We start from the raw sequence: 27,205 nt of genomic DNA on the forward strand, positions 1-27,205 counted from the left end.
TTTTGTTATTTCAATGTTATGATTTCTTAGCCTAGATTTTAGAGAAAAATATATATTTCCAAGGTGTCAATACCTGTTTCAAAGAAACTTTTGCTGAAAGAATACAATCTTCATTGAACCCATTTGGCTCTAGATCAGGCTCCTGATGTTTCTTTCAGAATAAAAATAAAATGTGCTTCTCAAACAGAATTGCAGGGATTTTTTGCATAGTTCTGCCCCAGCATGGCATTTTGCTATTGCCTAAGATCACTGAACTAATTGGGAATCATTCATAAAGACAGCACAGAACAGCAAAACTTTTTGATTTCCTTAGTGATATTTCCTCCTTCTTGCTTTCCTCCTGTGAAATAAATATAGGCATAAGAGATGTCATTGCCAGAAGAGTGGGTAGATTTGTGTTAATGCCTAAGAGCAAATGTCAAACTATAGAAATGTCACAGTCTTGTATGCTTTTGAAGTATATGAACAGATATGTAGGCACTCAGTTTGTGGTGATTGGGATGGGCTGAGCCCCATCCCCAGTTGGTCACAGCTGTGAGCAGCAGGTGAGCAGCACTGCCAGCAATGAGCCATGGAGTGCCCAGGGGCACTGACCAACCACCAAGGGGAGCAGAGGGCACACAAGTGTGGTGCATTAACAGTGAGGGGCACACAGGTGCAGTGCATTAACAGGAGGGGGTAAAAGGCTGGGCTAAAGAACAAGAAGGGCAGATGCTTGCAGCCTTCTGAAGTGATCTGATGTTCCTCTGTGTGGGCAGACACGAAGCCTTCTGATGAGGTAAGGTGTTACTGTGTATGGAGAATGCTTAAAGCCTTCTGGAATTGTATGATAATACTCTGTGTATCCTGGCTGTCTCAGCTGTGACACAGGTTATTAGTTTGCTGTGTCATTTCTTTGAAAACTTTATCATAATCCTCTCTGCAGTCTTGTACTGGGGACATGTACTATGCTATGTGGCAATTTCTTCTAAATCTAGCAACCTGGGTTTATAATATTAGGCAAGGCAAAAGAAAGTTTGGGTGAATAATTTTTCTTTCCTTGAAAAGAATGTCTTTCAGAAGTATTCTTACCAAAGAAAAGCTTAGAACTGTGAGTCAGAGTATTAGTGGGTTGAACTATGATTCCATGCAGGAATATGGGCACACACTTTCAGGATTAGGGAAATGTAGATGTATTATTTGTAATAAATATATATTTTAGGGTAATGGCACAGCTATAATCTCTGAACATCTGAATTCTAAAGGAAGATTACAGCTTGACTAGTAGTGAGACTGACATGAATAAATGTGTTCTTTAAAAATTCTATTTTTAAAAATCACTTAAAATATTTTCTTGAAATGCAAAGGGACATAGAAACCAGAATTTATAGAATAAAGCATCAGGCACCCATATTCAAGATCTCTAGCATACAGACCGCTGAGAAGTAGTGCTTCTGGTGCCTTCTACAGATTTTTCATTTTGCATGTACTGCTGTCTGACTTTTTCACATTGATTTCTCTTTCCCTCTTCTGCCTCTGTCCCTTGTTTTCTATCTCTGCCCTTGTTCTCTTTCGTGTCTTTAATTCATGCTTCTGTCTTGCTCCTGCCTTCCACATTTTTGCTTGCTCTCTTTTATTTTTTATATTCAGAGGAAAAATTCCCCCTTCCCCTCACCCTGTTGATCTGTTCCTTCTGACTTACAGTTTCTAGGATATACCACCACCACAGGCTATTTCTTCTGAAAAAGGGGTGGTTAAAGCCACTCATGTTGCTACTCAACATTAACATTTAAACATATTTTCTCACTTCATATAACATTTACCTACTATTTCTATGTATTCTTGAAGAATTATCCAAGGGAAAAATTTTAATGCTAAGTGCTTTTTGGCATTTAAAACTGCTTGAGTAGACGAATTAAGGAAAAACCATCCATTTCTAACCAAAAAGTTGTTTTTCCATCAAAAGTCTCTTTGAAGGATAACTTCAGTTGAACTCTCCAAGGAAGCTGTATTCCCAAAGAATTACATTTTATTAGCTGAAATGTTTCATTCTGGTTTGCTGCAGCTGGTATCAGGAAGAACACACATGCAGCCTGAGCGTTAATTTCTGCTCAGTGGTGCAGGGTGACTGACCAATAGATGTGCTGCAGGATAACGGGGGCAGCATTGGCAGGGCTTTGCGTGCTCAGCTCCTGAGCCAGGATGCACAGAAATCACCAGGTGGGCTTCTCCTGTATCCACTGTGTGCCTGCTACAGGCTTGGGGGGATTGTTGCTGTGGGATCTCACTGGCAGCTCTGCAAAGCCTGTGCAGAGTCAGTTTCAAATGGCAATAAATCAGAATGGCTGTATTTACAGGTTTTGCACAGGCATTCGTGTCAGACTGTATGTTCTGCCTTGGCTTAGCGAGGATGTTCTTTTATCACTTAAACTATTTTCCTGAAATGCAAAGATGTGGAAACCAGACTTCCTGGAGTAAAGCAGCAGACACCCATACTCAGGGTCTGTACTGCACATGCCTCAGAAGGAATGTGAATAGAGCACAAAGGCTTAGGAATCCAGGGATTAGGAAGCATGAGCTTCAGAATGTCTTGGGAGCTTTTCATAGTGGATGCCTCTTTCTCTGTTTTCTTACAAGTGTGGGTAAACCAATGTTGTCTTATTTTTTCCTGAGGTAGCTACCTTTCTCAGTATATGGTCAGGCAGCAGGCATTTGGCTGCTTCTGGCTCCAACCTCCTGGTTCCCCAAACACAGGATCTACAACCTATCTAAATAATGATAGGATTGGTTTTATCCAGCAATTTAAGAAGATTGATTAATTTAAATGTATTGTCTATATGCTGCTGTAGCTCAGACCTCCTTACCTCCTTGTAGCCTCAGTCATGGCTGGACCTTCTGCTGCCTTGGACTTGCAAGATTTCTTCTCCTTAGTAACACATTAAAATAGATTACACTTTTGGTTTATAAAAGTATAATAATTTTTGGTTCTTAAACATTTTGAAGGTGAATTGTAGTGCAGCTCTCATTCATGGTTTATAACAGAAAAGGATACTTGTGGTCAAAGCCATACCATATTCTGAACAGCCATGCACTCTCAGCTTTGGTTGTATTTTTATCCAAGTTAGGTGCACTCTGCAAAATAAACAAATGAATGAAGTGAGAAGCATTTTTATAAAATAAGTAAAACATGGAGTTCTGATATTAAGAATACATGTCAGACCAAATTACAATGAAATGTACTTTTTTAATTTAAAAAAAGCTTTTGTGTTGCACAAATGTCATCCCTGTGAATCAGTTCAGGAGAAAATTGGCTCATACAGCACATTTCTCATTGCTGCACTCATTGCAAGAATGTAGCATTTATTCTTATGAATGATTCAATTTTTTTAAGCAGTTGAGAAGTGCTATACCCTGAGATCAATAAAATGATATTTTGATTTAATTGCCGTTGTGGGATTACTTCAGTTTACTCCTACAAGATCAGAGGCTGTTTGTGTATGTCTGACAAAATGCCTTTCCCAAAGGGACTGAGATGTTGTAATAACTAGGAAGGTCCTTTCTACTTCCTTCCAAGGGGAGGGGGACATGAGTTGAATTGAAAAGGCTCAAAATACCCTTTCCATACTGCAGGGGTATTAATTCTGTAACATGCTGCACAGGTAGAGAGGTGGACTATCCTTTTCCTCAGGGTCCTAATTTGGAATAATAAATTAGGAACAGTTATCTGTACAAAGGCAGTTTGGTCATACTCTAGGTATCACATCAGTACTAGTGGAAGAATTGCTATCAGGATGAAATTAGGAATAGGGTGGCCAGTTCTCTAACAATATTAAACTGTCTTGGTTTTGTTTTGTGGCAAGTTAGGTTAGTTTAAATGAGAATGTTTTTCTTTATGCACTTTTAAACCAATTAATCTGTTAATTTTCATGTTTTAATCTAATAATATATTAAAATAGAATACTTTATAATAGATTAATGTACATGTAAATTGGTGATGATAATGTCAATGGTATGACCCTCAAAAGTGTAAGGTCTAGTTCCCAGGCAACCTGTTCATGGGAACTTTGGAACCATGGGAGCATTGATGTAATTGAGCTTTGGATAAGGTTAGACAGAATCCATGCTGTAACTGTTATGATTTTGGTAATGTGGTCACACTGAACATGCAAATGCACCAAATAGAACAACTATTATTCTTGGGATCTGTTTCCTGGTTAACTGATTTGAGTATTTGAGCAACCCCTCCCAGTAACTGGGGGAAGCTGTGGGGGGAGAGGGAAGAAGATGATACTAATCCCTAACCAAGCAGCAGAACACTCTTCCAAGCTCTAAACATCTTAAAGTGCATTTTGGCGAGGTAAAGACTGGGTTGAAACATTTAAGCAGGAATTGATTGTAAGCAAAATCTGTGTTAGGTCAGAAAAAGAAGAACACGGAATAAAGGAGAGGGAAGGACTTGAGCTCACAGGGGTAGAGATGAGGAAGAGAAGGACAGGCATGGAAATAAACATATTGTCCTCATGTGAGGGGCAGAGGACAGCTTGTTAAAAGCACAGTGAGCTCTGTAAATGGCTTGTGTCCTTTGCTTGCATTGTCATGTTGTTGTTGGTTAATTCCTCTTTCCAAACTCATTGTACCTCTAGCTTCCTCTTAAGGAAGGTTTCCTCACTCAGGAAAATGAATTGTTGAAAGCAGTGGACAAAGAGATCTACACAAGAGTATAATCCTCCAGGGGCTTTCTGGTCCTGACCTGGGCCTTCTTTTATTTCTAGTTTGACATGTGGCACCTTCCTCCTTTTGTCTATGAAATCTGTGTTGTGTTATCAGCTCTTGCAGCAGTGGGGATCTGGGTGGTTATCTGGAGTGCAGCTCCTGCAGAAACAGCGCAAGGGAGGACAGGAGATGTTGGTGTGAATATTTCAGGGCTCTTGCAGATCCTTGGATCCTATTTTGGATATTAAGATTTTAAAGAGTAACTTTTCACTTTCCCTACAGTTCAGAGAGGTAAAAGTAGTTCTCTCTGGGAAGGGAAAATGCCAAAGTTTTTCACATCTCTTCTTCCATATGGGAATTGCCCATATGGAGATTACTCTCATTAGTCCTTGCAATAAATTCACCAACCAGCTGGCAGATGAAACTGATGAGAACAGTGTAACTAAATTCCTTATTATACTTACAAAGATGTAGGGACAGTTAAATAAACTATGCAGATTAGTTTGACAGAGATGATATTGATAAGCATTTTGCATGCTATTTAGTTTTTTCCTGAGATCAATAGCCTATCTACGACTTTTTTTCTGAAGTGCTTGTAGAAAATAATTTCTTACCCTCTCTCAACTGAAGTTAATATAGCAGAATTTGAGATACATAAGCCATCTGAATGAAATATCCTATTGACTATGTTTTTTAATGAGAATTTAGTTAAATAGCTCACTTCCACAAAGCTTTTGCCTTTTTAAAATAGACCCACTTTATAACTATGCTTAGTGATTGTGTCCCTGCATTGTGCTTTTCAGAGTTAGCTTTTGGTATTTGTACACTGAATGTACATGATATGCAGCAAAGTGGTTTGTTTTACATACTGTTTTCTATACAATAATATATATTATTTTAGTATGTATTCTGTAGTTTCTCTCACAACTAAGTTATGACAGTCCATCAATAATCAAATGTCTATGAATATGAGGCTACTTCCTTTTGTTAATGCTCATGCTGTGATAATGATTTAATGATAAATTTAAGGGTGGCAAGACAGAATTGAAACTGAGATATGCTTCTGATGGATGATGATATGGTGTAGTACAGATGTTAATTATACATGAAAAGGGTCTGCACCTTTTCTAGGGAAGGAGCTCTGGGTTCCAGGTCTTACAGTTTGAACTGGAATTTGCTGCCAGCTGACTGCCAAAATTATTGGTTTAGGTATCCCAAAATAAAACATAATCAGAAGTGTAGAAATAACTGTGTACATAGATTTATTCAAGAAATCAGATCTCTTCACAGAAAATTGAATTTTTGGGAGGCAAAGGAAGGAAAGAAGGGAGAAAAAGATGATGAGGTAAGGAGGGAAAAGGGTTTTGCACTCATGTAGCTGGTGTTGAATCTGACGTAGTACCCATGAGGTGGAAGGTCTTTAAGGCTTATTCTGCCCCTAAAAAAAAATCTAGGTGTGGTTACAGACATGGATTGAGAGGCTCCCACAAGGTACCCATGTCCTGGTAGTTAGAGTGGGCACAGAGGAGCTAAATTCAAATCTTGGTAACAAACCTTGTAGCTTTCCCATTCTGGCTGAGTACTCTGACTGAGCAGGGAGAGGCCTAGAGATTTCTTTTCCATTAATTTTTGCTCTCCTTTAAACATCTTGTTCTTGAAGATATTTTGTTCTTATTTCTGGTACAATCTCCCCTGAGGCTTCAATTAACAGCACTGAGAGTGGGCATGTGGTTTAAAGTTCATCTGGGCAAGAGCTTTGACTGGCAGTGGGAGGTACTGGCACCTGCCCCAATATTTGTGCAGGGATGGATGTGCAGGAAAATCAACTGCTTCCACTGTGAAGACTCAGTAACATAGGAAGAAAATAAGTTATGAAAGGTAAACTAAGTAAAAACATCATTTTGGAAATAAAGTGAAAGCAAAGAGAAACACAGGGGAAGAAGAGAAAATTAGAAGAAACAACCTGACTTGAATAACTATGATAGGTACTGAGCTAAAACAGTGAGGACTACAGAGAATGCAGCAAAGGTCTGAATTACTCAAATGTTGAGATGTCAAATATAAAAAAAATTCAGACAAATGAAAATAAAATACTATGGGAGGAGGGAAGAATAATCAGAACAGCAAAACTTTTTTCTGAGGTATAATATACTACTATAAGGAATGCTGAACTGGACATGATAGGGCATGAAAAGTGTTATATTTATTTACACCTTCTGTGTTGTATTGCTCAGTTTTGTCAGAAGGGATAGGTGTTAATTCACAGAGCACAGTTGGGACACTGGATGTGTTACTGTTGTAAATAAACATTATTATTTTCAGTAAAAAAATGAGAAAATTAGATGCCTAGCAGCTTCTGAAGAAATCAGGTTTTTGCAAAACATGCATTCAGTCAATTTTATGCTGCATTCCCTGATCTTTGATAATTCATGAGTGCTGAAAAGGTGAAAATTTCTGCAATTCTGTGTCTCTGTACTCCAGTCAAGAATAGACTATGGTTCTGTGTCCTGCTCTTGTTCAGAATTTGGGCAGAGGCATTGCTGGAATTCCTATCAAGATGCTTAGGAAAGTGAATTTAGCATGAGGCCCCTCAGACTCAGAACAAAACGGTGCCTTGCTATGGTGCAAGTGACTGGTTGTAGAATGAAAGATGTGGTCAGTGTAAACAATCTTGTTTTCCTTCTTTTAAAAGAAACATTAGGGTAATTAGGCACCTGAGTTCTACTTGTTACAATGAAAATTGAGATTCACCTTATGTGCCTTCAGAAATGTGCAAATGTTAGGAATACTCAGCACATAGGAGATATTAAAGTTTTGCCTAATGGTATCGCTAATGTATTTTGAAATGAAAAAAAGTATCTTATATCTTCCTCAACTTATTTTCTACGTTTTTGTTCTTGTTGGATGATTTCAATTTCAGTTCCAGTTGTGTTGTCTGAAAGGGTGCATGGGATGGTATCACCAGCATCAGGCACTTGTTGGCTTTCTGCTGTGTCACCTTGTCAGCTGCACTGAGGCTTCTCGTCAGTCCCCCTGCTGTCACTCACTGTGCTGAGCCACAGGTCCCGTCTCTGTGCACTGACTGTACAGGTTCCTCCTGCTGCTGCAGGCAGTGCTGCACTTGGAACTGCACCACATATATAATAGTGATATATATATATGACAAAAAATGGAAGGGCACAGATGAACAGCTGCAGCTTGTTCAGGAGCCCCCTTTAGAGGTTTCAATTTCACAATGTACTCTGGCTTCCATGTAAAAAATAACTGAAAAATATTTTCATACACCTGACCTACTAGAGTTGAGAATTAAAAATTCTGCTTTTTAATTCTGAGGGATTAAAGGTTGTTCTGAGATCTCTCATTTCCACAGGTGCAGCCATGATCTGCCAAACACTGAACACTTTTAAATGCAGCATGTATGTCCAAAAGCCTGACATACCTGGCTCGCGGCTCTAGCTTTCAGATCTTCATCTGGATCTACGCCAACTCTGAAAAAAAAAAACCAAAAAACCAAACCTGAGGACATATGGTAATGATCTGGTGTATATTAGACAGCTTTGAGTGTAAAAATGCTTCTTGTGTCACTCATTTCCTACTAGGTGAGAAATGAGGAGAAGAGCTGGGAAAACGTCAGGATCACTTTTTAAATTAAGGAAGTTCTGAAGTTTTTAGAGAACTTAAGTTTCCATGTAGCTGCCACTCCTAACACCTGAGACTAGATCTTTCTCCTGGCTCTGATCCATCTCTGGGGAGAGACAATCAAGCTGTTACCCTGTGCTAGGAAATGCTTAATTGCTGTCAGAGGAGCAGGGCTGAGGAGCTGCAGTTGGAAGTGGGGGCTGGGATTGCAGAACTCCAATTGCCTGTGCTGCACTATGGATCTCTTGAGGCACTTGGAAAAGGCTTTACTTGGCACACCACGTACGAGGAAGCAACCCAGAAGGGAGGGGAGACTGCAGGGAGTGATGTGCAACATGGTGATAACCTGGGTGGCACTTTCACATCCCATATGGATGGGAAAAAAATAAAATTGGCTCTTTAAAGGGATGTGGTTTAAAGGAAGAATTGACATATTTTGATTATGGCTGATACTCAGAGCTGAGGAGAAATGCAATTGAAAAATGTTTTAAGTTGAACAACAGAGGCTTGTGCTGATGAAAGACACAAGAAAGTATGGAAAGCAATGAGTGATGATAAATAATGCACCTTATTATCACCCAAATCTGAAGTCTACAGCTAAGATGACCAACAACCCCCATGCACCTTGCAAGCTCCCACATAAGTAGTAGGTCCAACCAGAATTTTCTGATGCGAAGAAAATGTAGTCTTTCACTGGATATTAATTAAGGGCCACTGTTTTCTGATAGTCCTCATTTTTGAGTATAGATTTGCTTTTGGAAATAACACATCACATTATAGTTTAAAATAATATTTAATATTAACAATTGCATACCTCAGCATTCTTTCCTGTGAATGTTATGCATGCACTCTTATTGGACTGGAGACAATGACAGGAACTATATGCAAAGTAGATGCTTTTTATATGTAAATACTGAATGGACAAAAAAAAAAGACATTTCTTTCTATCATAGCTCTAGAGCTCCAACAAACCTGAGTCTTTCAGGCATAAATATTTCCATCTTTTTATTAAAAATAACCATCCTGGAGGTGACTCAACAAAGAGACAGAATGAGTAGCAGATTCTCATTCTTTTATTTTTTGTTTTTGTCCTCTTGGCCCTTAAATTGCAAGGAAAAGCTTCTGATGACACTAACCCTATTCATTAGTTTGGAATAAAGCAAGTAACGTATTACCATTTCATTAAAATGGAAAAATTTACATATGAAAAGGAAAAGAATCATTACCCAGAGGTTTAACCATCTATCTGGCAGTGGGTTTGCCATTGCCATGTGCAGAACAGAAGTGTCCAGGGCCTTATCTGTGCTCAGCCCTGTAAAACAGAGCAGCGTGAGAGCCCTGCCCAGGCTGCAGGGCAAGGACAGTGCCTGCAGTGAAAGCTGCAGCAGTGGTGCAAATGTGGGTGCTGTGGTCCCACACTCATAACCCAGGTCAGAACCAGAAAGCCAATCTGTTTCCTGAGCACAGGCAGTGTTTATTAGACTGTGCTGATTCATTAGATGTGTGCACCAGCACCAGGCCAAGATAAACCCACCAGCAGCACATCAGCTGGAGCCTGCAGAGCTCTGGAAGTAAAAAAAAATCCAACATATTTACATGTGATTGTGCTGCAGCCCTGCCTTTCAGCTGCACCTGACTTCCCAACACTGCTCTTAATGAGCTTAACTTGATCTCAAAAAAGGTCACTTCTGGGACAGAGGTAATTCAGCCTTCATGCGGCTCTCACCTCTCTGGAGCTGAGAAACCTCCACTCCTGGCTGTGTGTTGGAGTTGTGATGTGTTATTAGAGACCGAGCTACGACAACAGAAAACATTTCACCCAGGACTCAAAGGACTGTAATAGCAAATGGAAAAAGGGAGAAGCCATGGGGATGGCAGGAGCAGAGTTTCTGGCTGTGATATTGATTCAGTAGCAGGATATAACTAATAGCTAATTCCACTGACAGCAGGAATTAACTGGTATTGTAAATCCTATTTTTTTTTCCTGAGTTCTGCAGAATCTGTGGTGTGCTGAAGCTTCTCTGCATCTATAATTTCTCATCCTTACAGCTACAGCGACAGCTAGACATTTTGCTTTATTTATTTTGCAGACAACAGATTATTATAATAAAGCACAAATGAAGATTCTCACATGACATCCTAACAGGAGTATTACATTTAAGGCTGGAAAAAAACCAACCATAAATATGGAGTTCAAACTTAGGTTGTTAATGTATGAAAATGAAAAGAAGGCTTCTATGCCACATGAATTCACAGAGCCTGAGCTGACACTTTATTTGGTCTGTTCTTTGCCTTCATTTAAAATACATGGTCAGATGTAATTGCTGTTTTTCTCATGGAATAGTATCTCACTACTGGGAGTTAGTCTGAATACCAGAATATTACCAGGTGATTTAAAGTCCTGTGGGAGAAGAACCAAATTATTCTTTGCATTATATGGGAGAGTTCTTTAATGCATTAAAACAGCAATGTGCTTCTGTAATTTAATGAAGTATGAACTACGTTAACTCAGTCTAATCAGTTCTGAAATTGTGGCTAATTATTTCATATCCAGCCATAGGCTTGGGAGCCTAATATCATGCCCCTAGGATTAAAAGTCATGGTCTTCTAGAATTAGCTCTGATACACTTGACATGAAGTAGAATTTAATATTTCTAAATATTAAATATTGAAAAAACAAACTATACCAAATTATATGCAACTGAAATTAATCATAGATATGCACTTGGAGTTTACAACCTTGAATTCTTCAAAAGGCTTGCTAGATCAAATGCTATTGCCTGTAGAATTTGCAAGCTTAAAATACGTGTGAATTACTGTAACTGCCTCTAAGAGATATCCTGAAAATATTTGTACAAACATCTTTTCCCCTTTAACAGTCTCAGATTTCTATTCCTGTGAGAAAATCTAATGCATGCTCTGAAAAAATATTTTCTTAGTATTTTTTCTCTTTTCTTACTATCAACTTTTGTCTCTATTCTCCTGTTGTCTTTTACTTCCTGCAGCCTCTCTTCTGCCTTTCTGTCCCACTTTCCCTGGCTGCTCTCTGTTCCTTGTTTGTCTTCTAAATATTGTATGCTTTTATTTCTGCATCTCATTCTATACATTAAACATTAGGATGATTTCTCTTCCATGAAGACAAATTCAAAGACTTCTTAATCAGTTCTACCCTGCAGTGAAGTTTACTTTATGTATTTAGATAGGCTTTGGTAATACCTCAGGTCCAAATGCCCTAGATAGGGAGGAAATGAAACCCCTGGCAGCTTCTCTGTATTGGCCTTTTCAGGATTTTGGGGTGGGGGATTGGGGTGTGGTAGGGCATGTGCCATGTTTTTTTGTCTTTAAATAAGGACTGGATCAAAACCTGGGTTCAGAGAATGCTTCCAGTTGCTCTGCTCAAAATGTGGAAGGGAAGATTTGACTTGAGGCAGCCTCTAGCAATTAGGCCAAAGAATTGCTGGGAACTGTGCATTAATCTGCACAAGTACCCCTTGCAGTGGATGGATTTAAATCCCTGTGTGCTATCAAGTGCATCATTTTTTTAGCAAAAGTCAGAATGTGCTTGGTAATAAGAGAAGGAATTTGTTACTGAATACAAAGCAGTTGATAACATCTTTCCTTATGTGGTTTGAAAAGAAAATGGATCAAAAGATAAATCCCAAATTTCCAGGGGAATCAGTAGTAAAAAATGCACCACCAATCCCTAGGAATACTGAGTAGTAAATCACTATTCAGGTATTGTAAACTTTTAATTCCCTCACATCACCACAAAAACAACAGTGTAGGATAAAATCTCTGCTTTCTACAGTGGAGTCACATCAAACCCTTTATAGACTCACATCTTCATGAGGATCTAGGCACACAGAGCAGAACTGTTGGTGTCTGTACTTACAAGTGTGATTCTCAGCCCTCCCTCACTTTAAGTGCTGGAAAACCTGCAAATAGAGACATTTCTCTGAAATCTGAATTCTTATTACTGAAATTGTCCTTCTGGGCCTGCACAGGCTTTTTGTACTGGCACAGCAGGGCCTGGTTCATGCAAGTTAAATCTGGCTTGCAGTTCTACCTAGTCTGGTTTGCAATTGCCATGGACTCACAGGGGTTAGGCATGCCCCAGCTGAGGCAGCCAGGACTGCTTTCATTTGAAACCTTGTCCTGAGAGCATGTAATTAATTCTATCTAGTTGAAGCCCCTAGAAAAATTGTTTATATCTGTATTATTTAAGGCAGCTAATGATTTAATGAACAAAAGATCAAGCCTGGGAAAGAGAACTCTCTCCTAATGCAAGTAGCAATCTTCCCCTGCTCCAAGTTATGATGGTAAATGTGTTCCTGGTGGAACAGGACATCACTGAGCTGTCACATGAGGGTCAGGACCAGCCAAGTGTCCTCTGTGTCCTTTTCTACACCAGTGGGGAAACAAAGGCAGTGCAAGAGGTGTGACAGGTCTGGCATCTCTATCCATTTCTGGCCTGCTACTATGAAATGGGGATAACACCACTTCCTTCACCCGGTGGCTCGTCTGTTTTGTGTATTTAGCTTGTAAGTACACATCCTTTATTATGTTTGTACAAAATCTAGCACAGCTGTGTTTTTGTTTAGAGCTCCAAGAATGCTGCTGTAAGTTAATTAATAACTATATTGGCTTCTTTGCTTGTCAGAGGTTTCACTGGAAGAAGTCACTTTGTCAGTGCAATGGCCTCAGCCTTCCACTGGCTCACTGTAACTAAGCCAATCCTGAAGCCTCAGCTTGCATCTCAAAAGCTACACATCCCAGAAAGGTTTTTTGAGTAAGTGATTTAGAACTCAATTTTCCAAGATGGCCATTAAACAGCATTTGCAACAGGAGTCTTGAATATTTTTGCATGAATAAATCTCAAGCTTGTAGCTATCAATCATCAGCATATTGCATTCAGTACAGAATTATTAACTGTAAAGAATAGAAACATGAGTAAAATCCAAAAAAAGGTTGTTTCATGGTCTCTAATACATCATTGTAATTGAATTAAAAAACCTTCAGGATAAATAATGATTTTTTAGGATATTATTCTTGTCCATGTGGCAGTAAGTGTGATGTGTATTCCTAGCAAACTGATACCTAAAATCTGCTTTTGCTTCTAGATTGCTCTGTTGCTGCTACATGCTGCTTTTTCTGTGGATTGATGCTGTCAAAAACATCTGCTTTTTTATAGCACAGTATTTCATTGACAAACCTGTGAGGAATTATGGCATGAGTGTGGATCTTCAAAGTTCAGCTGATTTTCTTAATAAATGAAAACACTTCAGTTTAAGTTTAAGGCAAGAGTAATCACTTGCACATCACAGCAGAAAGAACAAATCAGTTTAATTTCATGCTGAGGAGGGTTAAAAGAAATTAGAAGGTAAATGATGCTTCCTGAATGGTTATGACAGCTGTTTGTCATGCAGCTAATGCTTTCTATATGCAACATGTTGCAATGGAATGAAAAGTGTCATTTTAAACTTGTTGAATCATGTAAGAGGTAAAAGTGATATAGTTTGACTTTTGAACTTAGAATTTCATAAAACTGGTAAGATAATTTTTAAAAAATGCTAAACATTTGTTCTGTGGTTGAAGTCCATGCCCCATTTTAGGTGGACATATGGAGAACTATTTTGTTGCAGAATTGACAGTTAAATTAAGACAGCTGTATAAATGTGTCCAAATAGAAGTGGGGTGAAACGCATGAAGATAATGGGTAAATGCAAATAGAAGATAAGACTGAAGAAAGAACTGTAGTGCTCTATAAGAGATCCACAAGTTATAGTTTCTAGATGTGACCTTAATCAAAAAGATTGTGTAATTGAGAGTAATGTCACTGCATAAAATGTTACCACTTTCTTATAGCTGTGTGAAGAAAATGCTAAAGTTTAAAAACAGATGATGGCTTGCATTTACATGATGAACTTATTTGCAGAGCAGCCAGAATTATGAACTGGATCTGTAGATAGCTGGTATCCTCCATTCTGATAATCCTATTTTATCCGAATGTTGGGGCAGGGGCACTAAAATGGCAAGGCCACTCTGGAGTCACAGGGTGCATCTGCACGGCAGAATGCAAGGTCAGATGTCTTGCAGTCAGGGGAGCAGTGCAGCATCCTGAGCAGCAGGGATTTACATCCCTGCAGTGCTTCTGGCACACATGGTAGATTATCAGTGTTATTGTGCTGTGTGAATATCCCTGTAGAGAAATCAGGCCTCTTGCTTAAAAATGTGAACCTGAGTCAAATTAACACAATTTAACTTCTGCATAATTGTTAGAAATCATCATTTGTGGTAGTATCAATGCACGTGAATAGAATTGGAAAAGATCAGCATGAAAGTTGGCAGCAACATAACATAACAAACTTCTGGTGAAAATGTCAGAACTGGGATGAGTTGTCAGGTTTAAGGAAAGATTATTGTTACAGATTCTATGATAGAATAAAAGGTGTTATTATTTATTATGATACTCAAGCTTGTTATATCAAAGATCATCAAATCTAGGTGGATGGGAAGTACAAGTTGTACATTTATGTCCACAGACACAATAATTATACAGATTACACCAAATTTCACGTCAAATTGGAAAAATAGCAGCTACTGACTGTGCCAAACCACTCTGCCCCAGCACCATGCTATTCACAGTGAGCTGGGGAGGTTTAACTCACAGCACAAGGCTGCAGGTCAGCTCAGCACTTCATCTTCAGGCAGTGGCTGCAGGGGGTTCCTGTTTTCAAGTGTGATGCTGAAAAATGCAGGGCTTTGCAAGCTTTACATCCCTGTGTCCATATGTACATGTGTCTTTAGGGACCCAAAATCACAGTTGTTTCCTGCCTCTGATACAGAGGGAATGTGTGGGAAATTTGATTTCTGTGCTTTCTCTAGAACTGTTGGATTTCACAAGAATTGTACAATTAGATATATTCAGTATGTGATTCACCGCCAACTGGTGAAACCCACAGGCCCTTGGCAGCAATGTTAAATATCCCCTTGGGACATAGCTGATCAGCACTATTTTTCTTGTTTTGCTTCCCCCTGCCTTCCTCCTGCCCCCCTTTTGATTTTGGTTTTCCTATTTATATATACTTATATCCTATGTTGTTCCTGAACATTTCATTGCACTGTGGTAGGTGATCCAGCTCTCACCTTCTACTTCGTGTGTATAGCTCACTTTGCTCACTAACAACTCACTTGCATGTTTTATTTTTTTAATTCAGCATTAGGGAGAAGAAAAATCTGTTGTAAAATGATATTTTTAGTAATCTACATTAAGATTAATAAACTTTCTATACTGAAGTATGTGGAAAACACCACCATTTCCCCCACTTTTTTATATTCTTATTTGGAAAATGTTTCTCAGATGCAATTGTTTTTTTAGGAATTTTGCAATGTTCAGATCCCTCTGACAGTTTGGCAAATCCTTGTTCTGTTCCCCCTCCTCACTAAGGACTGGTATGTGCTTGTATGTGAGCCATTCCACTCTCCCTGCAGCAAAAGAGCGGGTTTTTACAATCTGTTCTTATGCTAAAGTGCCCCCCGGTTTTTGAGCAGGCTCTGGTTGCAGAGGTGAGGGGAGGTTTCCCCGGGCTGGGCACAGCTCTCAGCTCCCAGTCAAGCATTGATTGTGTCATTGACTGCACAGGGAGCACACCGACACCAGTGCTGTGTCTTTCCTGAGAATCTTTCCCTGAGGCTTTTGCCAGCTTCTCAGCGTTTCTGAGTTATACTGGGGTGTGGTGGTCATTTTAACTTTCCTCTTATGGTTGTGCTGGCATCGCTCATCAGCCTGGGTTTCATTAACATCACCTGCAGGCTGGCACTCCCTGCCATTGCTGTCATTTACTCACTGAAAGAAAGACATGGTTTTATGCAGCTCATTTGTGTAAAACCTGAGCTCTGTAGAACAAGGTAAGCACTTTGCTGCCTGCTTTTCAAGCATTTAGATTCTGTCTATAATCTCCCTCTTGTTTTGAAGTGCAGGAAGGGCAGGGATTCCAGAGCAGGGTTATGAGGAGGCTCAGGCACAGTGAGTTAATGGGCACTGCCCCTCACAGCAACACTGCACTCACTGAGGAGGGAGGTGATTACTTGTAGGCAATCAGACATAGATTTATGGGCACAGGATGGGAAAGCTTGAAAGGACTGTAATCCTCCTGAATTTTTATTTTTAATCATAGCTACTGAAAAAAACCAAGCCCCAAACCCTCAGTAAATTGCTACCAGAAGTCTTCTAAAATAAAACTCTCACACTAACAGTAGATTATTTGATATCAAAATATGATAAAATTATTAAAAATTTGCTTTGATTTAGACTGGAAAAAAATCTGTTCAGATAGTTGAGATGGAGACACCTCTGGAGAAAAATGTGGTTACAAGGGTCACATCACTCAGGAATACTGTGCTCCAATCAAAGACACTGAAAAATAATAACACATGAAAAATAATGTGACTTGAATAATTTTATAAAACTGCAGGAGAAGCTCAAATACGAGCAGTGTGCATGGTGGTAGCTGAGATATACAGGGCAATTACCACTTTCTCAGCAAGGTGTCATTTTGCAATTCAGTTTTCACCTGAGTTTTATATCTCAGATGAGAACTGGGACTCAGAGAATAAGAGATTCCCTAGATATCATATTATAGTGTTGATGCAGTATTGACTTTGAAGGAAGGATGGAATTGGGTCCCTTTTTTGGCAGTAGTGATGTTACTTCTTCTGAGTGCCAACCCAGTTAATCCTGACAAAGGTGAGCTTTTGAGATACTGAATCACAGCACAGTGTGGGAAGGTTGTCACGAGGTGACTGTGATGCCTCCCATCCAAAATCTTTATTGTTTTGAGGGAATAAAAAAAAGGGGGGCAGATACATTTTGATTTCCATTACTTTAAGTCAAAGATGTTGTATTTTCAATAACACCAAGCTACATGTCTTAAGGAGCTACAGGTGATGGCAGGTGCTTTCTTTGCTTTGCGATGTTGCAGATGGAGAGATTTAGACACACACATGCATCTGTATCTTATTTTCAATAAGAGGCAGTATAGAAAGCACAGTATTGATCAGCCTCCATGTGCTTTAAGAATTTCATTATTATTACCATGCCTCTCCCCATGCTGTGAGCAAGTCTGCAGATGAAATGCTCTGTACGCAGTATTGGAAATGTATTAATAAAAAATCCCTGGCATATTATTAAAAATAAACTTTCAGTTAATGCAGAAAGGCAGAAACACCACTGCATTACAAAAAGTATCATTTTTTGCTCATAGTAAAGATCTTAACTGCTACTTTTATGAATTTGTGGAGATGATTAGAGTTTTCAAAAAAAAATTAAGGAATTAGGCTGTTTTGTTGGTGTCTTACTCAGGTTACTAATAAACTTTGTCAGCTAGGAAAAATGAGAAATGGTTTACAGAAGATCTGTATGGGGAAAGGAAACTGTGTGCAGATGGATTTTGACAAAATCCTATAGATGAGATTAGTCAATTTCTGGCTCAGAAATAACAGTTTCCTCCAGTGAATTATGTCAGTGATTTTTAGAGCAGTAAAATGTTTGTTCTCTGAATTACTTTAGGTGTCTGTTCCTTTATTTTCCTTGCACATAAACAGCACAGTGTTGGAAAGAAGCCCAGGCCATGGTGGATGCATTATATTATTGCTAATGTGATTAACCCAAAGTAAAACATTAAATCCTCCTGAGGCATTAGTCTTAAATAATGAGATGACCAACTCTAAGTTCCCTGGGCTCATGGCATGGGGAAAAATACATCATGCACTTCATCTCTTGCACTGACATTTGAAATTTATCATTTGAAGCTGGTGCAGGGAGCAACTGTGCACAGAGCCCTTGGAAGGGCAGAGTAATGCTGGTCAGGCCTGATGCACGTTACAACAAAGCATGCTGAGGAAATGCCTCTGCCTCTGCTGCTGGGGTCTGCTGCCATGAAAGCCATCACCCTTCTGCCCATTCAGGCTACTCCTTTCACAGGAAGCTTGTAAATCAGCTGCATTGTTTAGGATCATATTAAATTCCTGCTTTGAAATATGTTCACCTAAGTTCTGTCTGAAGTGCTCAGAACAGCAGGGAATTATTGTAAGGACTTGCATGGACTGATTGACCCAAGGCTGTACAAAGCAGGTTGAAGGTATATTCTCCCATATACCATATAAGACATGCTGTACTGTTTTTTTTAATCAAAGATTAAATCAAAATGTGATTTCTGAATTCTCAACACCGTGCAGCACAAGGTTGTGTAGAGCTGAGGTCACTGCTCATAGGCAGAGATGCTGCAGTGATAATCTGAGCAAGCACCGATAGGATCTTTCCATCTTTCCTTATGTAGGAAAAAGGCTCAGACTCAGGAAAATGTTAGGCACTTATACAGAAAAGTTTTGCCTGAATTTTCATTGTCTGATGTACGCAGTGCCAATAATTATTATTCTTTTGTTTAAATGGCAGAATGACACCTGTGCACATTTGTGTCAAAACACACTTTAAAGCTACTTTAAATGCAGCAGGATGAACAGTAGTGTCTTATCTGAAGGCAATGTTCTAAGACACTGCTTAATGGAAAAGTGAAATTTTCATTTCTTTTCCACCACTTTGCTTCTCAGTAACATGGAATAAAATAATGACTCAAAGACACCCATTTTATTTAATTTTCTACTATACCATTTAAAACCCCAAACTTACATAGATTATATCCTCCTGATATAGCAAATATCAATTAATGCATAATGGTCTTTTTGACAGAGTGACTACAGAATTGCTGTAAAAGCGTGCTTCCCTTTATCTAGTATTTATGCTGTTCAATGTTGTTTTTATTTAATGAGTTTTTTGATAATTGCACTGTTTAGTTTCGGCACTGCAGATTTCTGTTGATATTAAATTTGTTTTTGCAATATAATCCTTCCTTAAGAAACTTGGCCATTCTTACCAGTTTCAAGCAATACATTTAGATCTTCTGTGACTGTTTAAAACAATATTTAGGCCATTCATACAAAAACTTACTGTATCTAAAATAGATATGGATCTATTTATGATCTACATGTTTGCACTGTTTGTAATGTGAGGGAATGCAAAGCTGTTACTGACATAATTTTGTGTGTGCATGGTCACAGACACCTTCCAACCCCTTGAGCTGAAGAGGTTTCAGAGAGAAAAGATATTTTCTGGTGCAGTTGGTAAATTTGGACCAGATGTCATCCAAAACTGTGAGACCTGCCAGTGGCACAGGGCTCATGGAGCAGCAGATGTGGCTTTGGGCAGAGCTGTTCAGGGAGGGTTTGTTTCCTTCTCACTCTGCAGATGACTTTACTTGTACAGCAACACCAATGAAGGCAGACACTTGTAAGTTAGTTATTGTGGTTATCAAGAACTATAGGAAATGCCCTTATTTCACAGTGTGCAAAGGCCCTTTGAAGAGTTCAGAAAGGGCACTAAATACAAATGTTAGGCTTGGGGTTGTTCTGAATTGTTTTTACTCACATTTTGCTTGAATTGTTTTTACTCACATTTCTAAATATGCATGACTTGGGAAAAATTTGTTTATTTGGAGAGAATAAGAGCTTAAATGGAATGTAAATGATCCAGAAGCTTGGGTCTGGTGCCCTAACAGAGATGAAATTAAACTTGTGTATGTGCATTTGTGTTGTGTTACATTGTACTCAGGAGAATGGAGGAACTATCAGGCATTTGTTCTGTATTTGAGCTTTCTTATTCTGGCAAAGCAAAGGTTTCAGATGTCAATGTTGGCTTTTTCCTTTTGTGTCAGCAACTCAGCTGTGGCTGCAAACCTCTCTATTCTGCTCATTCTGTTGATCTCAAGTCAAAAATTTCCTAATTTTCTTTTGGTAATGAACCAAATGGGCATTTTTGCCTTATTTTCTGGGCGCTAGCTTGAAACGTGTTTTGAGATTTGATTTATACTGCCTGCACCAGTCCTTGCAAACTTTTCATGAGCAGTCAGGAGGAGGGTTAATCACTCCTTTGTTGAACAGTTCTTATTAATTGGGAAACACTGGTAAAACAATTTCGTTTTAATTAAATAAAGTCTCTTTTCTCACAAGTGCATTTGAAGACACTCCTCAAAGTTTCTAGTGTTTGGGTTTTTTAATTTAAATTTTATTTTTTCTTCTCTGTAGCCATATACAGCTTGAGCAATAATCCTGAAGCACCCAGCTGAAGTTTGAAATGAGTGCAGGGGAAAAGGAGTTCTGGAAGGAAGAGATAGGGAGTGTGCTATAAAGTTTCATAGTTTTATTTAAGCTTCTTGTGTTTCTCTGTAGTGTGTTTGGAGGTGTTGCTGCATCATTGTTAAGAAAAGGACTCCATTCCCATTGCCTTCTTGTAAAAATAAACTGAAGAATAAACTGCTGTATGTAACAAGTATGAGCTATCTGAATTCTAGCTGTGATGACAAGGAAAGCAATAGCTTGCATGAGATTAAGAAGAGACAAAGTGAGAAAGTGGAGTGAGAAATTGCCTTGATCAGGGATTCTGAAAGCATAGTCTACTTCTGCCTACAGGCCAAGAAAATAAATAATTGTCATTATGACATCCTGCACCAGCTAAGGATCTGTCCCCATTTCTCCACTCAGCTTCCCTGGGGCTCTAAGTACTTCTCTGTGGCCAGTGACTTCAGGCAATGTGATATTTCTGTCTGTGTATTCATAAATGTGTGATGGTTTGGTATTGGCTTCAGGTTCCTGCCTTAGTGAGCAGAGCAGTAAACTTCAGAGCTTAAGGGCAAGTCTAATGCCTAAAACAAGTCTAATGCCTAAAACTCCCCATAGATTCACAGAATCATTTAGGCTGGAAAAGACCTTTAAGATTGCAGAGTTGAACCAACAGCCCAGTACTGCCAAGTCCACAACTAAAGCCTGGGCCACATCTACATCTGGAAAGGCAAGAGCCTTCTTTTGTGAAACAAAGAAAAGATTAATTAATTTTACTTTTAAAAGTGCATCATTACTCCTTTCTGGGACATGTAAGTTGAGATGCTTGTAATAAATTGTATCAACATGTGCTTGATCTAACTTGGAGAGCTTGTCACTTTATAATTCTGCTTGTGTAAGTGATAGGAAAGTGGCACATATCCATTATGACTTAGATTTCAAAGTCACAAGGTGATACAAAGAAATGCTCTGATGGAGAATTCAATGTCTCTTTTCCCAGAATTGCATTGAGCATAAATAAGAAAATACATTGACTGCAGACTGGAATTAAGCTGAGAGAATAGCATTCAAATTCAAGTATATGCATATGTAAGGGTTACTAGATGAGAAAGCATGTGAGCAGTCATTTCTTCTGTAGACTAATGAACTGGAAGACCTGGATTCTGAACTTTACTCTGCCAAAGATGAATATGTTTTAGCTGATAACTCATTTAAAATGGAACACAAATACTTGCTTGGACAGAAGCTGACACCTCCTTAGTGAACACATTAGCCACCAGTCTACACAATAATTTTATCTCATTTTCTGGCAAATTAAAATTATTTTCTAATTTTTCTATTTACCTCATCTCATGATGCATATGCAGCCAGATGAAGAACTGATGAGGTCTGGGCTAGAATTCTTCCAGAAGGGTGGAAGAAATTGAATGAGGCAGAGGAAGCAAACCATCAAAGCCAGGGAGGGAGAGCAGGGCTGTGGCTGCTGTGTCCAGGTGGGAAACAGGCTGCCATGGCATTTGCAGGGATTCTTTGGGGTGGGGATTAGAAAAGCTCAGGGATTGATTAAGACTCAGATCAAGATGCAGGCAGACTCCCTGAACCCACTCTGTAATTCCTGACCAGGCTTAGTGCTCATGAATAAGTGAATAGCAAAAGCAACTGGGTTAGTTCCAAGATCGCCCTATACCCCTTGTCTACTTGTGCAATGAGAGCAGCTAAGAGTCACTTTTTAGGATTCCTGTTTGGATATTTTACATAAATTTCTACATAAATTTTTGTACAAAATTTATCTTTTCTGTATATTTATTATGTATCTTTTTTCTATGTATATTATGTATCTTTTCTGTATATTTATTTGCATGGAAACCATTTTGGATTTATAAACCCATAATTTTATGTCTATTTTCAATATCCCTTTATATATTATTAGTCACTATAACAAAATGGTGTATATTTGAAGAACTGAAAAAAATGCAGAAGCAGAATATAATTTTAAGGGCATTGAAACCAAGTACTTCTTGCTGAGATAGGAGGAGATTTTCTCATTTAAAGCTCATCAGTGTACTGACCAGCCAGTCCCTGTTGGGCTGTTTCTGATAACTCCCTATACAAAAGTCTCTATTACATTGTAATTATCTGTTTATTAAAAGCTAAAAGCCCAGACTGCCATACAGAGCCTCGATTACTTAATATCTGCTTTAATTAACTTTTCACATTCAGCTAATTCTGGAACAATTTGATAGGCTTGTTATCAAGCATGCCAGACCTGTCCTTCCACTCTACATTTTCAAAAAGAACACAAAGTTCAGAATTTCCAGAGGAATGTTTCATGAAAGTTGAAGTCACAGTTTTCTCCTGTCACAAAGTTCCTCTGCAAACCCGGATGTACCCAGTAATGTTTTTCTTCTTTGCTTCACTATTGTTTCGTTAGAATATTTATGTCCTAGTCCATATGTTGCATAAGACCCTTAGGGACTGTAAGACCCCAAATCTCCCCAGTTATTCTATACCTTTTTTCTTTTTATTCTTGTTGGAAGACACAAGGTCTTTTTTTTTTGTTGTGGTTTTTTTTTTTGTTTGTTTTTTTTTAATGTAGAGTTAAAAATTGGAATGAAATGTTTTTTGCACTTTGTGGAATATCTGATAACAGAAAACCACAGGAAAACTTAAAAAACCTGAGAAAGTTTGAAAACTTTTGGGTTTTTTCATATTGAAGTGATATTTTAGGTCATGCTGAAAACTTTTATCCCTTCTAAATGGAGCATTCATTTCATTTTTATTGCTGAAAAAATTCTAGTATTCTTAATTGAGCAAAATAGGAGAAGGATGAACATACACACTTTGGAAATTATGCAGACATTTCAATAAAAGTGAAAACATTTCAACAAATGTGAAAACCATTAATTCCATGCTCTATTTTTTAGTCCCTCTGACAGCATCACACAGTTCTTAAAATATCAAAGTTCAGTGAGTTTTGAGACCACTTATTTTGCAGAAACCATAATTTTCTGAGCAATAATAGAAAGAATTAAGCAGTATCTTGTTCAATGCTTATAGAACAGGAATATAAGATTCACCTTAGTAAATATGATCCTTATTTTTTCTAGACTCCAGTTTGTTACACATATTTATCTCAAACTTTTAAAGGCTCATACTATTTTTCTGTACCTTTTGCTTATCTTCAAATGACACAGTTTTGACAAATGCTTGAAATAAGCTGGGTTTATTCTTGCTCCAATTTAATTCTGGCAGAGTAGTTAGAGTTTCAGATTAATTTGGGATATTTTGGTAGAAAGCAATAAATCATCAGTCTCATTCCCATGTTCCAAATAATTAATTTGCTTCCTAGCACTATTTCCAGATAGGTTTATTTGGTTCTTTGTAATTTGAATAACTTCATTATATTGACTGCTGCATAGCAGTTATCTTTTGTATGACAAGGAAAAAAGTTTTAATGGGAGAATAAAGTTACTGCATTGGATGGAAGAAAACTTTTTTAGCATACTCAGACATATCAAAGCAGCAGTATTTTAAGATAGGATAAACTAAATAGTTTAATTGACACAAATCCAGCTGGATGGTTTCTATTTGAAATTATAGATTTATTTATAGTTTTCTGGAACTATTCAGGGTTTTTGGCCTGTGGAAAGTTAATCTTACCATTTGGTGCTAGTAAACTGAAAGGCATGAATCTTTTATTGTTGTGTAATATTCCTTCTCTCTTGTACCAAATAGTCTAGCAATAAAAGTGTATCTTTCATATCTTTTTCTGTTTTCAGTAGCCATGTGTAGCTAGAAATACAAGCTGTGTGAGGTGGGATTTAACTGTCTGCCCTGTTAGGAGACTGTGCTCAAAATTAGACCCCTCTGGCCAGTAAAGACCAACAGAGTTGATAGCTGGAGTTGTGTACAAGTCATGCACCAGTCACAGTTGCAATCCAAAATCTCCTATTCAACATCTGCCCTGGACTGCCTCCACAGTTGCAGTCAGAAAGCCAAGTCCTCTGTATTTTAGGCTTTTTTTTTTTTTTTTGTTATCAAGCACAAATGTTGATAAATCTTGTTTAGTGCCGTTCAGGCAAAATGCTGTGGTGAATAACTGTGAGAGATCAAATGCACACCTTATCTTTGCAGAGAAGTACCTTGCAAATAAATGACAGGCATTTCAGGAGATCACTGAGATTCATTACCTGGATGATTTCTCATTTTCAGATAGAAATGAAAGGAAATTATCCAATTTCTTTTTCTTATAATAACATCCAATACATTTAATGTCCAATTTTATAGAGCTTCTTGATTTATAGCATTTCCCAGGCTCATCGTGCTCTAGCTACCACTGCAAAAGCAGTTACCATCTTAACCCTTTCAGTGTGGCTGTAACCCAAGAAATGTTTCCTTTGCTCAAAGGTAATTTCATGTGTGATGTTGAGCTCCTCTGGGTCTGAAGCAGAATGCCTTTCTAATATGGCTTCAGTCAGGAACTCCAGACCATTTGCTATTTCTTGTAATTACTGCATACACATGAAGTGCTTACATACCTGCAAATCCAGAACTGGTGGCAAAAACCAAAGAAAAAGTAGCAAATCTAGCACTATTTTTGTATTAAAAAAAGATCCTTCACTCAGTTCTAACTCAATATTTTAGCCAGTGCTAGTACAGGGGATCAAGGGGAACAAAGTGATAAACCAGCAGCTGATCTTCTGCTCTCTGTGACCCATGTGACAACTAATCAATACATTGCCATGCAAATTATACAAATGCTGAATGACAGTGATCTCTTGGCTAAACCTTTCTGCCTTTTCCACTGTCTTCCTGGAGCAGTTGTTGCCCACCCTGCTGGGGAGGTGAGTTACTGGGTGCACAGAGAGGGACTGGCAGCCATGCAGTTTCCTAACTGAATCACAAATTCCTATTTTTCTGTTGTACCCAGAACATTGTGTACAAACAATGATGCAGCTCATCAGCCAAACTGTGTGTTTTGAAGATAATGCTGCTTCAATAACTCTGGGACAGCATTTCCTCTGAGCCTTTATTGTGGGCTGTCCATGAACACATGAAAGCTTCCTTGTTAGTTTAATTTTACTTAAACAATTTTCAAGGTGTTCTTCACAATTGTGAAAACCTTTTTAAACAGCAATGTAGATCTTGTGACCTGAGAATCTGCACATTGATCAGTAACATCCGAAGGCTGAGGAGAGCCTGGGGTCAGCAATGTGTTTGCTCATGTATATGCCATTAGTGATGATGCAGGAATATTCAAGCTACCATCAGTATAAAAGGTGCCAGGCAAAGGTTGTCCTGTAGATGTTCACAGGAACAGACAGTTGGCCACCTAAGGACAGTATATTAAAAGTAGTTGCAGCATTTACGGTTAGATTTGTTACATTAAATTAGAGCCTTTTCTGGATTTCAGAGGGATTTTTTTAGGATTAAATGTTTTCCCAAGCCAAGACAGTGTGATCTCTTTTGAAGGTGTGTCTGGGTGAAAAAATTCTCAGTGGGCTGAAGAGACCTGGCTGAAATTGGCCTCCCAGCAAGAGTGTTTATTGCAGTGGGATTTAAATACATACTGTACCATGGCTAAAGAGCAATATGACCCTGCAAACCAGATCAAACTTTGTTTATTGGAGCTATATTTGTTACTGAGAGGGAACACCAGTTAGGCTGATTATGACTGTTCTAAACACAAAACAAAATAATAACCAGTACAAAGTGCACAGAAATACAACCATGCTCGAAAATAGCTTGCCTTTAATTGTACTGTTCATCTCTATGTTGTGGTCACTAAAAATTACAGTTGAACATTCTGTTTCCAACTGTAAATAACAGCTTCACTTCAACTAAACTGTTTTTTAGAACTCTAGAGGAAATATGACCCAAAGGAATATGGGTCAGAACCTCCCAAGGCCAGGAAAAAACGTTTAGCTAAATCTTCTTTCTAAACTGACTTTCCTTATTGACAAATGAGGACAGGAAAATGTGTTCCAAGGAATACAAGCAAAACAATTAACAAGGTTCATAATAGTTTCTAAGTATTGAATTATGGATCATCTGAAGATATGTACACACAATCTTGGGTGGTAGAGTCAGAGTCTCATGGACCAGCCATGTTTCAGGAAGGATAATCCTTGTGTGCCCATGTGAGGGAGACAGGAAAGCCAAGATGTGTGTCCTTAGTGTAGGAATAAATGAGAGGCACTAGAGATCAAACTCCAGTTTGGCTCTAGTTGATAAGGAATGGCTGTGATGAGATGTACTGTCTCATGCTCTTCATGAGCAGAGCAGCACTCAGTGATGCAGCACAATATTCTGATCAGCTTCTCTTAACCAGGCAAAAGGATCATTCCTCTTTGCCTCAGCTGACTGCAGCCCAGATCACCTGTCACGAGGCCATTGTGTCCAGTACCTTTCTTGAACACAGCTGGACACAGGGAATGCTACTACAGAGCAGTATGCTGAATACTGAAAAGAATATTTTTGTTACTGAAGCAGTAGTGCTGTAATCCTGGCCAAGATCATGTTGTTACTGTGGTTGCTCTGTCATAAAATTCTGTCTTTCAGCAGCCTATAACTAGCTGCTAAAGGGCTGAGATAAACACAAAATCATATTCAACTAACCAGGTTTTTGGGTTGTTTTGTGGTAGATAGCCACAGTCATACACAGCACAGCATTTCACCCCACTGCCCATCTACATTCCTAATG

The 27,205-nt window shown here is 38.5% G+C and overlaps 1 protein-coding gene and 1 long non-coding RNA gene across 3 annotated transcripts in view; one reads left to right on the forward strand and one right to left on the reverse strand.

Annotated features, from left to right (window-relative positions):
* The window catches only part of SLC9A9 (solute carrier family 9 member A9), a 174,725-nt gene that overhangs the window by 37,058 nt on the left and 110,462 nt on the right, over positions 1-27,205 (reverse strand). Inside the window, exons 13-14 of the mRNA XM_064721191.1 lie at positions 8,132-8,180; positions 3,032-3,111 (exon numbers count right to left, since the gene is read on the reverse strand). Coding sequence (XP_064577261.1) covers positions 3,032-3,111; positions 8,132-8,180 — 129 coding nt within the window. The remainder of the gene's footprint in view (positions 1-3,031; positions 3,112-8,131; positions 8,181-27,205) is intronic.
* LOC135451736 (uncharacterized) overlaps positions 734-27,205 on the forward strand; it is a 36,878-nt gene continuing 10,406 nt past the window's right edge. Inside the window, exons 1-2 of one of the 2 annotated variants that reach the window (XR_010441423.1) lie at positions 734-778; positions 12,675-12,872. This is a non-coding gene — a long non-coding RNA (uncharacterized LOC135451736). The remainder of the gene's footprint in view (positions 779-12,674; positions 12,873-27,205) is intronic. The other variant, XR_010441424.1, reaches the window with a different exon arrangement.

Source organism: Zonotrichia leucophrys, chromosome 9 (assembly GCF_028769735.1).
Source record: "Zonotrichia leucophrys gambelii isolate GWCS_2022_RI chromosome 9, RI_Zleu_2.0, whole genome shotgun sequence".
Taxonomy (NCBI): Eukaryota; Metazoa; Chordata; class Aves; order Passeriformes; family Passerellidae; genus Zonotrichia; species Zonotrichia leucophrys.